Source organism: Hemitrygon akajei, chromosome 15 (genome assembly GCF_048418815.1).
Source record: "Hemitrygon akajei chromosome 15, sHemAka1.3, whole genome shotgun sequence".
In the NCBI taxonomy this organism is placed as follows: domain Eukaryota; kingdom Metazoa; phylum Chordata; class Chondrichthyes; order Myliobatiformes; family Dasyatidae; genus Hemitrygon; species Hemitrygon akajei.
In genome coordinates, this window is record NC_133138.1 from 47,511,149 (window position 1) to 47,524,550 (window position 13,402).

The 13,402-nt window shown below is 40.6% G+C and overlaps 1 protein-coding gene across 5 annotated transcripts in view; it reads right to left on the reverse strand.

Moving 5' to 3' along the window:
* Nucleotides 1-772: 772 nt before the first annotated feature.
* LOC140739325 (ras-GEF domain-containing family member 1C-like) overlaps nt 773-13,402 on the reverse strand; it is a 210,639-nt gene continuing 198,009 nt past the window's right edge. For all 5 annotated transcript variants that reach the window (XM_073067510.1, XM_073067509.1, XM_073067511.1 and 2 more), the window contains 3 exons: nt 9,545-9,668; nt 8,127-8,199; nt 773-2,650 (listed from right to left, as the gene is read on the reverse strand). In XM_073067510.1, the coding sequence (XP_072923611.1) occupies nt 2,626-2,650; nt 8,127-8,199; nt 9,545-9,668 (222 nt within the window). In that variant the 3' untranslated portion in view covers nt 773-2,625. The remainder of the gene's footprint in view (nt 2,651-8,126; nt 8,200-9,544; nt 9,669-13,402) is intronic.

A 13,402-nucleotide genomic window follows, 5' to 3' on the forward strand; every position in this document is an offset into this window, starting at 1 on the left:
GAGTTTCTCACTATCCCATAAGGAGTACAATATGTTGTTGGAAGTAGTGTAGAGGGTACTTGCTACAATAATATTTGAAATGAGTAGATTCTCATGAAGTAAGTTTGGAAAGGGTAAACTTATATCCACTGGAGTTTGCCAGTGTGGGTGGGGTCTTAAGCCAACCCCAATAATCCTGAGGACTCTCAGTGAGATGGTTGTAGAAAGGATGTTTCCTCCTTTGTTGGAACCTCCTTAACATAGATAATTCTGTCTTGTCTAAGAAAGTATATTTCAAAGACTAATAAGAATCTTGAAAGCAGAGTCTTTGAATACTGTTGAAGCAGAGATGTAAGATAAGTGCCTCAGTATTACAGTTTGTTGTCCAGTTCCAGTACTGTCTGTAAAGAGTTTATACACTCTCCCTTGAATGTGTTTGTTTCCTCTGGGAGCTCCTGTTTCTTCCCACAGTCCAAAGACATACTGGCTGGTTGGTCAATTGATCATTGTAAACTGTCCTGTGATTGGGCCTATGTTAAATAGGTGGGCTGCTGGACAACACTGCTCATTGGACCAAAAGGGCCTGTTCCATGCTGTATGTCCATAAATAAATAGCTATTAAAGGAGGGGTGAAGGATTACTGTAGGTAGATGGGAATGTAGAAATGAGTTTGCAATCGTGTCAGTCAAGACCACCTTAAATAGTGGAACAGGCTCCAGGCCAGTTGTCGGCTCCCACTCCTAATCCATATACCAGTATGCAAAATAGACTGGATGCAACAAAATGTTCCCAATTGTTTCATGATTATAATGACTCACTTCATTTATTAGAAGAATTTAAAACATTCACAACTATGGGTACAAAAATTAGAAATTGATAACCATTTAGCCAGACTGTTAGAACACAGTATAAATTACATATAAATTCTATGCACGATAAATTAGCCGGTATATTATGAACAATATTTCCATTAATAATCTCATACAGCAGTATAAAAACAAACAAATTTCAATTACCACCGCTGCAACTTTATTTATTTTCACCAAATAAAGAATACAGCTACAAAACTGTGGAAGGAAACATGCTCTTTAGACCAATTACAGGGACTATTTTACAATAGATTTTCAAGTGTGGAATGTAGTAATGAAACATTAGAATGTCAAGTATGACCAAGCACAAAAATTGTGCACATTAAATTTCAATAACACATGTGTCTAACAGTAGACAGTAGTTTGGCCACATTTACTGTTACTTTGAGGCTAATAGATATGAGCTGCATTGATTTGGGTGATCGTGGTAATTCTAGTTTAATAATGAATAAACAATTTATTTAAAAAACTGTAAAACAATTAGATGCAAGACAAAGAAGATCAGAATATGTATGCACTTTTCAGTAATCAGTGTGATGACATTATAATTCCATTTACATTAACATACTAATAAAAATATCCATTTAAATTACTTTGATCAAATGCCATTTTTATACATATACACAACGAAGTGTATTATGAATGGCTTCAATTCCTAGACATTTAAGTAACACTGTAGTATAATCATACACAGCATACTTTTTTGTAATACAGTATTCTTTATCAACATGTTTGTTCAGATGATAGCTAACAGTACTTATCAGTATTTCATTGTTTTGTAAATTATAAAGGTTACTGGATGTGAAAAATATATATATTTAAAAATATCACTACATGGCATGCTTCTGTCCCACTTAAATCTCAATGGTAGACTGTTTATGGAAATTTTATAGACATTGTGTATTTGCAGTCAGCTAAGTCTCCATGACCTACTATAATCAGTTTTCAATGTGTTGTATTAAACAGTGATTGTAATGTGGATTTGATATACTGATAGATGATATTTTACAATCTATAGTTTTCTCACAAGTGAAATAAGATAGAACTTGATCAGATTTATATATTCATTGTGCATGTTTTTCTTGTTTTAACAGTGTTAGTGATGAATTATTTCATCTTGTCCTGCTAAACAGCAAGGTTAAAAATGACACAGTAATTTAAACTTTTTAAGTGAGACATTTAACTTCATGCATATGAGCAGGTCATGTACGCACTGAGTAAAACATTACAACACAGTAGAGTTAACAAGTAATGTACACAACTGAATATCAGTCTAGTCGAATCTCCCTCCCTGCATATGGAAGTGTTCCATTCCAGTTAAGATAAAGATCACAGTGAACCCACTGTTTCTTGAACATAGCTCATATATTCAAACCCAATTCAAGTAGAGTTTAAACATGAGAAATCCAGTGCCCAGATTATAAAATCAATATTTACTAACATACTAGAGTTGATTGACACAAAAAAGATTTGTGTGCAGGCTGTTGTTTTGACTAAATCAATGGCAGACTTATAACTGAAGTATTTATGTTTTCAGTTTCTTCTGTAATTCAATATTATCCCGCTTTCCTTCAACAGCAGCTGCACAACTTAAATACTGCTTTTGTTCAAAGAGGAGTTTGCAATGTGAGAATTATTCCCTTTGCATCAATATAATTTCAATTGATGAATCCTGCTCATCAAAGTTCATAAGAAAACCCACGACTTTGCTGGTTCTATGAAGTCAATAGTGCAAGCTATACTACTGGAAGAAAAGAATCTTCCTGCTTTCAGATCATCATGTCTTTCCCAACAGAGTTGATCTGAAACAGAAAAATCAGAAAATCTATAATAGGAAAATCCAAACAAATATGTGGAATTAATTCAGATTGCTCTAGTTATCTATAAGCATTGGAAGCATATTACTATGAAATGCATATTCAAAAACTTAATTCATTTGCTAATTCAGTTGTTTAGAATCATAATTATACTTAAAAGGCATGTCCTTTACATCTGTGGTAAAAACTGATTTTTTTCTGTTTTGTTGGAGTTCAACCCACTGAATCCTTGCTCTCCACAATAAAACTTAGATAAACAAGAACTTCAGATTTTGGTGCTGCACTGGCAGATTTTCTGGACTAACAGATAATCAAAAGTTTTAATCACTTAAAAAAAATGGCACACTGGTATAATACATTTTCCAGTGAACCCGTAAGCTTAAAGCTGTGGAAACAAACTCATCAGGATCCTAAAAGTACAGCAAATGATACACAATTGTACCAGATGCTGAATCCTCTCAGATTTTACAGTGATTCTGGAGTTATTGAACTGGTCCCTTACTTTGATACTTATATTCTACATTTATGCTCTGTGAAGGTTGGGCATCACCTGATGACATCTGTTCCTGGCCAAAGGTCACAGTTACCACATCAGGTAACTGAAGAGAGCACTTTTATGTATGATGCAAGTGACATCTGGCTTGCCAATGACTTCCAGGAAAGACTGGATGGCAACCGAGGAAGGTCGGAGACAATGAAAAGACAGCTGACCTCCAGGAAAGACTGGCATGGGCACAGAAGGCTAGCAACCTTGTGTGCAGCACTCACAAGAGGGAACCATACCAGCTATGGATGAGCTAAATACATAATACCCCTGAATCTCCTGAGGGGAGTGGGGAGGATGAGAGACGCAACAGGACGGACATAATGGCAATGACCAGGACTGGAGATATGATAACAAGAAGGCTCATGTAAACAACACTGGCCAGAAAGACAATCATTGCCAAGTGCCACTGTGGCAAAATCTGCAAAAACATCAAAGGCCTCAGAATACCCAAAACAGGTCGAGCTGTGGAACAAAGGTGGCTCCAGTGTAAGGCACAGACTCAGCATCTGGTGAGCTGATGGAGAACTCCAGCCAGGGAGCACCCCACACAGCTGAAGACCTTTCCAAGCCTGAGTCGCCCCAGTGCCAAAGAAGGGACCAAGTGAGTGCCCCCTTTGATGCTCTAACCCATTCCTCGAGGAAAGAGAAGATCAGTGGTCCCCAACCACTGGGCCGCAAATCATGTGCTACCGGGCCACGAGGAAATGATATGAGTCAGCTGCACCTTTCCTCATTCCCTGTCACTGTTGAACTTGAACGCACATGAGGTCATCAATGGCCTGAATGCAGTGATGCCCTCACGCCAGGGGTCACTGGTTGGCCTCAGGTAACCAGCCACCTCACGTGGCCGGCGAGAAGTGCCATTACTACCGGCCTGGAGTGCCTGCCGCCTCTAAACCTGTTTACCACACTGAATGTTTGTGGGGAACCCGGTGCTAAAACATTCACAGACAACCTAATTTGGGCTCAGGGTTTCGTAAGTAGCAGAGCAGTTACCTCGCTGCGATCTACTGAAAGTCATCCCTCCAGCCGAACTTTTGTCGGCCGATAGATCCTACCTACCTATAAGGAGGGTGGGCACGTGCCCTGTTGCACTCCTCGCTCGGTCAGTCACTCTCTCTGGACTGCGACCGCCACGGACCCGGCACGGGGACCTCTGACCCTTACCTTGTCCTCTCACTGGTGTGTTGCAATGATTTTATATGTTCATACGAGGAAAATATGCGTGGTGTGCTTAATATCCAAACGTTACTTAAAATGTTATGATGCTATTGAATATAAATGACTTATTATTGACTTATCACTATATTCATGCGAGGAAAATATGAACTGTGTGTTTAATATTAAATTTGTTAGATAAATCCTTTTAGAAATGAAATTGAGTGTATTAGCCACTTATAGTTAGCTAATCACCTATATTCTAGTCATGATTAAAACCACCCACCCCCCCCCGGTCAGCTGGTCCGCAAGAATATTGTCAATATAAAACTGGTCCGCGGTGCAAAAGAAGTTGGTGACCCCTGGCCTAGATCACCAGAAAATGTATTGTGGAAGCGGTTTGATGATGACCTGGATTGCATCTTGGAAGCTACATTGGCAGGACTTGTCTACAGGAAACGTGGCTCCCTCACAACCATTGTGTTCAATTTTGCTAAAGGGTGATTCGGCCCAATGGAGAAGAAAGGGGACTTTAATCCATCTCAGCAACCAAACAGGAGGGAAAGGGAGATTCACCACCTGAGAGTGAGATAAAGACCCTGAACAAACAATTCAAAAACAGTTCACCTGATGAAAGAGAATGTGTCAAAGATCTAACCAGCAAACTGCGGCAACCGGCGTGTAAGTTCAGAAGGGTTGGGCAACTGCGAAAGTGAAGAAGGGAGAAAGAGAGAAGGAGAGCGGTTTGTTAAAAACCCATCTGGTTCAGCAGGGCTCTTCTCAACCAGCAAACATCTGGCACTCCAGCCAGCTCAAAGCAAGAGATGGAAGAATTTCTGTGAGAATCACACAGCGATCCCCATAGGAATCAGGGACTAGAATTCAATCCAAAAGTCCCCCAGCTGAATGTGGCAGAGCCCACGTGGCAGGAGATCCATCAAGAGAGCAAAATCATCTGCTGCCCCAGGACCAGGTGGTATACCCTACAAGGTATATAAGAAATGCCCAAAACTCCTTTGGAGGATGTGGAAGATAATGACGAAGATTTGGACCAAAGGATCTATCCCACCATGCCTGAAACTGTTCCCAAGGAAGAAGATTGCTCTACAATCACCCATTTTATGACAATCTACCTCCTTAGTGTGGAGCGCAAGATATTCTTCTCAGTGCTTGAGAGAAGGCTGACCTCTTATTTAATGGAGAACCACCAAATCAACACATCCATCCAGAAAAGTGGCATCCCTGGTTTTTCTGTGTGCCTTGAACACACCTCAATAATCAGCCAATTGATCTGTAAGGCCAGGCAGTTGAAAGATGACCTAACAGTCATCTGGTTAGACCTAGCCAACACTTACAGATCAATTCTACATGTCTTTATCCAGCCTGGCCTGGACCACTACCATATCTCACCAAGACATAATCACCAGCTACCTAGGAGGATTCAAGTTATGCTACACTTCAGCCCTCTTTACAACCCAGGTGGCATGACCCCCAAAAATAGACTCCAACTGGCTGTACCATCTCCCTCATCTTGTTTGTCATGGGTATGAACCTCCTCATATCAGCAGCAGCAGGCTTAACCCAAGGCCCAGCATTGGAGCCCAGCATCTGACAACCTGCAGTATGGGGGTTCATGGATGACATCACAATAACCACTGTGACCCACGTCCAAGCAAGAGGGGTATTGGAAACCCTGGACAGCGTAGCTACCTGGGCTAGGACGACCTTCAAGGCCAGTAAGTCCAGATGCACGGTGATCAAAAAGGGCAAGGTTACTAGCAAGTTCAGTCTTCAACTACAGGGAGAAGTCATTCTATCCATAGAGGACAACTCAGTAAAGTGTCTTGGAAAGTGGTTTAATGCAGCAATGATGAACATCACCAACACTGTAAAGCAGACTGAAGAGTGGCTGCAGGTTGACAAACGCAGTCTCCTTGGTAAATGTAAGACATGGCTGTACCAACACGGTCTTCTACCAAGGCTGCTCTGGCTTTTCACGTTTTACAAGTTCCCCGTGACCGCTGTAGAAGACAATGAGAAGAAAGCCAACAAGCACCTGTGGAGATGGCTGAGGATCCCCCCCAAGTTTTCCTTCAGTGGGGCTCCATACAAGATCAGGTCAGCTACAGCTCCCGTTGTCATCCGTAGTGGAGGTGTTTAAAATGGGAAAGCGTAGATTTGTGTTAACACTGAGGGGCTCCAAAGACAAATTAATAAATCAAATAGGAGTCACACCAAGATCAGGGCAAAAGTGTCCAGGCAGAGCTACAGAACCATGAGGATGAAAGGGGGTTATCAAAGGCAGTGGAGTTGGGGGGGGGGGGGTGTCACAGGGCGCCTGGATGAAATGGGATTTTCCCCAAGTGCAAGATCACTTGGGCAGAGCTTTGGAAACAGGAGCCCTTCCACATTCCTTTCCTTCTGCAGTCCTTGTATGACACTCACCCTACACCATCACAGCTGCCTACATGGGGGCTGGGAGAGGGCCTAACTGCAAGCTCTATGGTCAATGGGGTTCACTGGCACACAGACTGTCAGGATGCAAAACAGTTTTATCACAAGGATGGAATAGGTGGCGCCATGACAAGGTCCTGCTGTCTCTTACTGACACATTGGAGTGGGAGAGGTGTAAAAAGAGACCAGCTGGCAGAGAGGCCAACAGGGCAGTCACTTCCATCAAGGAAGGGGCCACACTAGTCATATCAAAGAGGCCTAAATCCAAACTGCTGCAAACTGACAAATCTTGGGAGATGAGGGTCAATGTGGGCAGGAAGCTCCAGTTCCTGGAGGTGATGCAAACCACACTTTGACCTGACATTGCTCTGTGGTTCATTGAAGACAAGAAAATCATCCTGGTGGAGCTCACAATACCATGGGAGGAAGGATGTGAGGAGGCTCACCAGACGAAGGCCCTGAGGTACCAATCCTTAGTCCAGGAGTGCAGGGACAAAGGATGGAAAACGTGGCTGTTCCTCATGGAGAGCAGCTGTAGAGGGTTCCCAGCAAGGAGGTTGCTGTCTGCAATGGGCCTTGATGAAAAGAGCAAGAACCAAGCAGCTCGCAGGATGGGGGTGGAAGCAGAAAGAGCTTCTGGCTGGATATTGGGCAGGTGAGAAGAGTTGAGCTGCAAGTCCGGAGCAGATGGTCAGTGACTTGGCCACCACTGCTGACTCACCAACTGGAGAGTGTAGTGGTTAAGGGTCAAAACACTCCGTGAAGGTTGGGCACCACCTGACATCTGCCCCTGGCCAAAGGCTATGGTTACCTCATCAAGTAACTAAAGAGAACACCCCGGTGTAAGATGCAAATACTTTTGGTCAAAAGTTGCTGCAGTTTGAATCATCCAGTTTATGTGAAGTAATAAGTACAACCGCAAAGTGCCACTAAACAGAGTCACTAATAAACAGAGAAAAACTAAGAAAAAATTTCTTTAGTCAAAGAATGATAAAAATGGAGAGCGTATTCCCGCCAGGATCAACTGACCAACTAGCAAAGCTACAGCCAGATAAACACAGGAAGAATTTGATGTACACTATTGTTAAGGAGCATAAACATCAGAGTGGCTATGTTGATCCAAAAGACTTGTTTATCTGCTCCAATTACTGTGCAGTTTCTGATTGACACAATTCACAATGCAAATGCAAAATTATATTTTTGTCAGCTGTTGGAACTAATGTTATACAATTTAAAAAATATATTACAGTTCATAGATTTGACAGCTTTTGAGCTAGGAAGAAAATAGAATGGGATTTTTACCTTAAAGCTTTCCATCTTTCCTTTTCAACCTGATTTTCAGGACTTTCACTTTCGTATGATGCCAAATACAAGCCTTTAGAGTAGGAATGGAATGAAAGCTCTGTTATTTAGTTTCTTTAGAGCTATGCAAAAGAGCTTAATTTAATTTTAATTTAATTTTTCTGTCATGTAAAATCTAATTTAAAATGAAATAAAGTCCTAGTTAGTATTACACCTAACATGGACCTTATCATGTCGAGTCTTGAAGTAAGTAAATGGACTGAGCCAATTTTAGACTGGTAAAGAACAATATTTGAAATCAAGTTAACTTCAGATTTCAACAGCACTGAAACTGTGTGGAAGTGGTTTTGTTGTGTTTTCTTTTGAAGGCAAAATTCCACAGTATGAAACACCTTATTCAGCCAATTATAAAGGCCCCAATAAAAATGAGTTAATATTGCAATATTAACCTACTAACTAAATTTCCTTCACAAACAAAAAATCACATTTTTAACATCTAAAGCTTTTGTAAGGGGCCAAGTAATGGCATCTTCTTGCTACTCTGTCCTTGCACTGAAAGCAATCTGTTATTTTGGGAGGAGATAGTTAAGGATGTGAAGTAGGATTATTTGTCAATAAGCCACCACTCCAAGGGTATAAAATTCTTGCAGTTAGCTTTAGCAGATAAACGCATGAGGAACAATACATTACTTTCTCAGACAGATTATTGTGAACAGCTTGCTGTTGACACCCCTCCCCCGTACTACTAAAATTTGTTTCATCGTCTTCGAAGAAGATCGACAAAAGGTACAGTGAAATATTACCAGATCTACTGAGGATCTAACTTTCAGTTGTTTCATTGAGAAGGACAGAAACAAGAAATTATGATCTCTGCAAAGATCTTGAATAGAAAACTGAGCTTGGGCTGGGGAAGTCTTAGTTTCACTTTCCTTGCTAGATCTACCAATTTATTATATAAGTCTTCATGGCTTAAGAACACCCAGCTTATGGACACATCTACATATGGACAAGCTCCCATCATTTTATTAAATTCTGAAGTCCAACAAGCATACATTAGTTACTATCAATGCCAGAACTAGTTTTCCCTCACACACTCTCTCTCCACTATCATTGTTCTTTCTTATCTGTCTTCTGCCTTTCATGCCATTTATTATGATATTGTGGAGGTATGGTTAGTATATCAAATGATTTTTGTGTACGTTCCAACCAATGGACAAAATTGACTTATAGTCATCTGCTAAAGTGGGATCTGTTCAATACCTGGAGATGAGCTATATAGTGATAGATTGTTGGAGCCTAAATATCAGACAGATTGGAATTTAAACTTGGGCCTTACACAAGGAGGTACTCCACCAGATTTTAAGTTTTAATAACATAGGATAACAATTATTTGTCGACAGAGTAATGAAACAACTTACCATCCTCGGAGAAGACATGAGCAGTGTGAAGGTAATGGATGATATTTTGATCATCTTCAAAAGGACATGTCACCTGCTTCCACATCATAAATTCTCCTACTTGTTTGGCCAATTCTAGAAATTTCTACAGAATAAGCTTGTTATTATTCATCTGGTGAATATAACCTTTTAAAATTTATGTATTTTGAAAATAAACTTAAAATACTTTAAGCATAGGAAAAATAATTATTTAACAGTTACAAAGCACGCTAACAATTTTTTTGTTCTGAATGTAGTTTTCATGTGTATAAGGAGTAAAAGAGAGGCAAGAGTGGATATTGGACCTCTGGAAAATGGCGCTGGAGAGGTAGTAATGGGGGTCAAAAAAGTGGCATTAGTTTTCACTATAGAAGACACTAGGAGAATGTCAGGAGGCAGAAGTGAGGGCAGTTGCTATTATTAAGGAGAAGGTGCTTGAGAAGCTGAAAGTTCTGAAGGCAGATAAGTTACCTGGACCAGATGGACTACAGTCCAGGGTCTTGAAAGAGGTAGCTGAAAAGATTGTGGAGGCATTAGTACTGATCTTTCAAGAATCACTAAATCCTGGAATTATTCCAGAGGACAGAATAAAGGCATAGACTATTTTCTAAATGGGGAGAAAATTCAAAAATCAGAGGTGCAAAAAGACTTGGGAGCCCTCGTGCAGGATTCCCTAAGGATTAACTTGCAGGTTGAGTTGGTGGTAGGAATGGCAATTGCAATGTTAGCATTCATTTTCAGAGGACGAGAATATAAGTGCAAGGACGTGATGCTGAGGCTTTATAAGACATTTGTCACACTGTAGTATGAGTACTGTGAGCAGCCTTGGGCCCTTTATCTAAGGAAAGATGTGCTAGCATTGGAGATGGTCCAGAAGAGGTTCAAAAGAATGATTCCAAGGAAGAAAAGGTTAACATATGAGGAGCATTTAATGGCTCTTGGTCTGAACTTGCTGGAATTTAGAAGAATGGGGGGGGGGGGCATCTTATTGAAACATATTAAATATTGAAAGGCCTAGAGAGAGTGAATGTTGAGTGGATGTTTCCTATAGTGGGTGAGTTTAGGACCAAACAGTGGTCAATCTGTGGAATTCATTGTCACAGATGGCTGTGGAGGCCAAATCATTGAGTATGTTTAAAGCAGATATTGATAGGTTCTTGGCTAGTCAGGGCGTCAAAGGTTACAAGAAGACACCAGGAGGATGGAGTTGAGAAGTATAATAAATCAGCCACGATGGAATGGCAGAGCAGACTCGATGGGCTGAGTGGCCTCATTCTGCTTCTGAGTCTTATGGTAGTCTTTTGAAATGTTATCTAATTTTACTTCAGTGGCTGAATCAAAGTTCAACAGTTTTTAACAGCATACTTAAGATATGGTGAAATCTACACAAATATATTGGTCAAGATGAAGTTAGTTATTTCTTTCAACCCAATTTTTTTCCCAAATGCACATTCAATCCAAGACTTTACTGAGAACCCTCTGACAGGTTTCTATCCACATTGCTTGACATTTGAATGGTGTAAGTGCATGGGGAGAACCTTTCCGCCAAGTAACTTTCTGATATTCTACAAGCTCTCATCCTCGTCCTAGTCAGTGTTTTCAATGGATTCTTTACTTTGCGAAATTCTATTCATATGCCGGGAATACGCTATGTGAAACCATTTTGTAAAGTATTAAATTAAGTCGGGAACTTTTCACTTGAACTGCTTGCTGATTACCTCAACCAGTGTTTCATAATTATTGGTTATTCCTATTCTATGCTGATCATACCCGTCATCAAGTAATGTCTTAAATTGAATAACTTCTCTTAAAGTTACTTCACTTGAAGTTTGGCAAATATGTTTTTAAAACATTTAATGCATTTTGTTGATATTTTTCAGCACTTATCCATTAATGGAATATACCGATTTGTTTTAGCTTTTAGACATAGACATAGCATGGCACTTCAAATTCCTATTGGCATTGAGAAGCGCAGAATAACTTCAAAGAATTAGTTACAGGAAGGTCAACAATGAAGTCGGTATCAACATATTAACCAGGTAGGTCCACCTATTCTGTTAGAGCCCATGTGCATCTCGAAAACACGTTCTCTAGGTTGTGATTCTTGAACATGGAACAGTACAGCACAGGAACAGGATGTTCAGCTTGCAATGTTCAAGATTCAAGAGTCAAGATTACAAGTATACAAGTGTAAAGAAGAACAAAATAATAGTTTTTCTGGTTCTAATGCAGCACATAAAAAGAATAAGATAAATAACACAATAACAATAATAAAAACACAATAAATATAAGTACATAAGATAGTTTTTATATATATATATAAAAGTGTTAGTGGGTGGAGGTGTTGATCAGCCTTACTGCTTGTGGAAAGTAACTAATTTTGAGTTTGGTGGACACTACTTAGTCACCTCCCTGATGGGAGTGGGACAAGCAGTCCATGAGGAGGTGGATGGCATCCTTCATGATATTGCTGGTCTTTTCCCAGTACCTTTCTGTAGATTGGTGTCAGTGATGCACGGGGCAGTTTTGACTACCTGTTGCAGAGCGTTCCTGTCCACTGCAGTACAGTTTCCATACCGTGCAATGATGCAGCTGGTTAGGATGATCTCTACCACATAACCATAAGGTCATAAGTATTGATGTGCATAGTTCAAGGCCCTTCATCCTCTTCAGAAAGTAGAGTCATTGATGAGCTTTCTTGATTATATAGGATGTGTTCTGGGACCGAGAGAGGTTGTGTGAGATGCATACACCCAGGAATTTGAAGCTGCTGTTTTTTTGACTTTGAGCAAGAGGTTATTTGCCTGGCACCCGGCTATGAGCTCTTCCGCCTCCTTTCTGTAGGCCATCTCATCATTGTTGGTGATGATCCCTACCACTGTCATGTTATTGGTGAACTTGACAATGAAATTACTGGAGTGTTTGGCCGTGTAGTCATGTGTGAGCAGAATGTACAGCCATGGGCTCAGCACACAGCCCTGGGGGGGCACCTGTGTTGATGATAGGGAGGGAGAAGCAGTTGTGCATCCTATCAGAGATCCGTTGGTTAGGAAGCGCAACACCACGTTGCACAACGATGTACTTAGACTGAGGAGTAGGAGTTTGTTCACCAAGATCTGTGGGACAATAGTGTTGAATTCCAAACTGAAATCCAGAAACAATTTTCTGACATAAGTGTCCTTGTTTACTAGGTGTGTCAGGGCCAGTGCATGACAGATACTATAGCATCTGTCGTAGAGTGGTTCTGTTGGTAAGCACAGTAAAACAGCACACGGACAGTGACTGATAGATACACAGTTTATACATCAATGTGGACATTGGTAAATCATTGTAGAGCAATCTACCTTTGTGCTGCAGAATGAGTTGGAGGGTTATGGCTTTGGACATTTCCAGCTTTTCAAATTTAAGGCATTCTAAATGCCTATGTTGGCAAATTATTCAAAACTAAAATTTGGAGGTAATATGTTTACATGTTATGGATGAGTACAAATGGAAATGGCAGTAATTGGGAACACATTATAGATTTATCCACAAAATCTATTGTCATGTTTTCTTTCCAAGTTTCTTCCAGCCAACTCTCTTTTACACCTGTTCTTGAGTCCTGAAAGTAACATACTTGTCTTTACTTTCTCAGGAGGTTAAAGAGGCTCAGCTTGTCACCGGATATTCTAACTTCTACCAATGCACGTTGAAACATCCTGACTGGTTGCATCATGGCTTGGCATGGAAATTCCAATGCACAGCAACGCAAGAAGCTGCAGAGAGAAGTGGATTCTGCCCAGTACATCATGGGTGTATCCTTCGCTGCCAGTAGCAATAGATACAGGCTGTGCTGTCTCA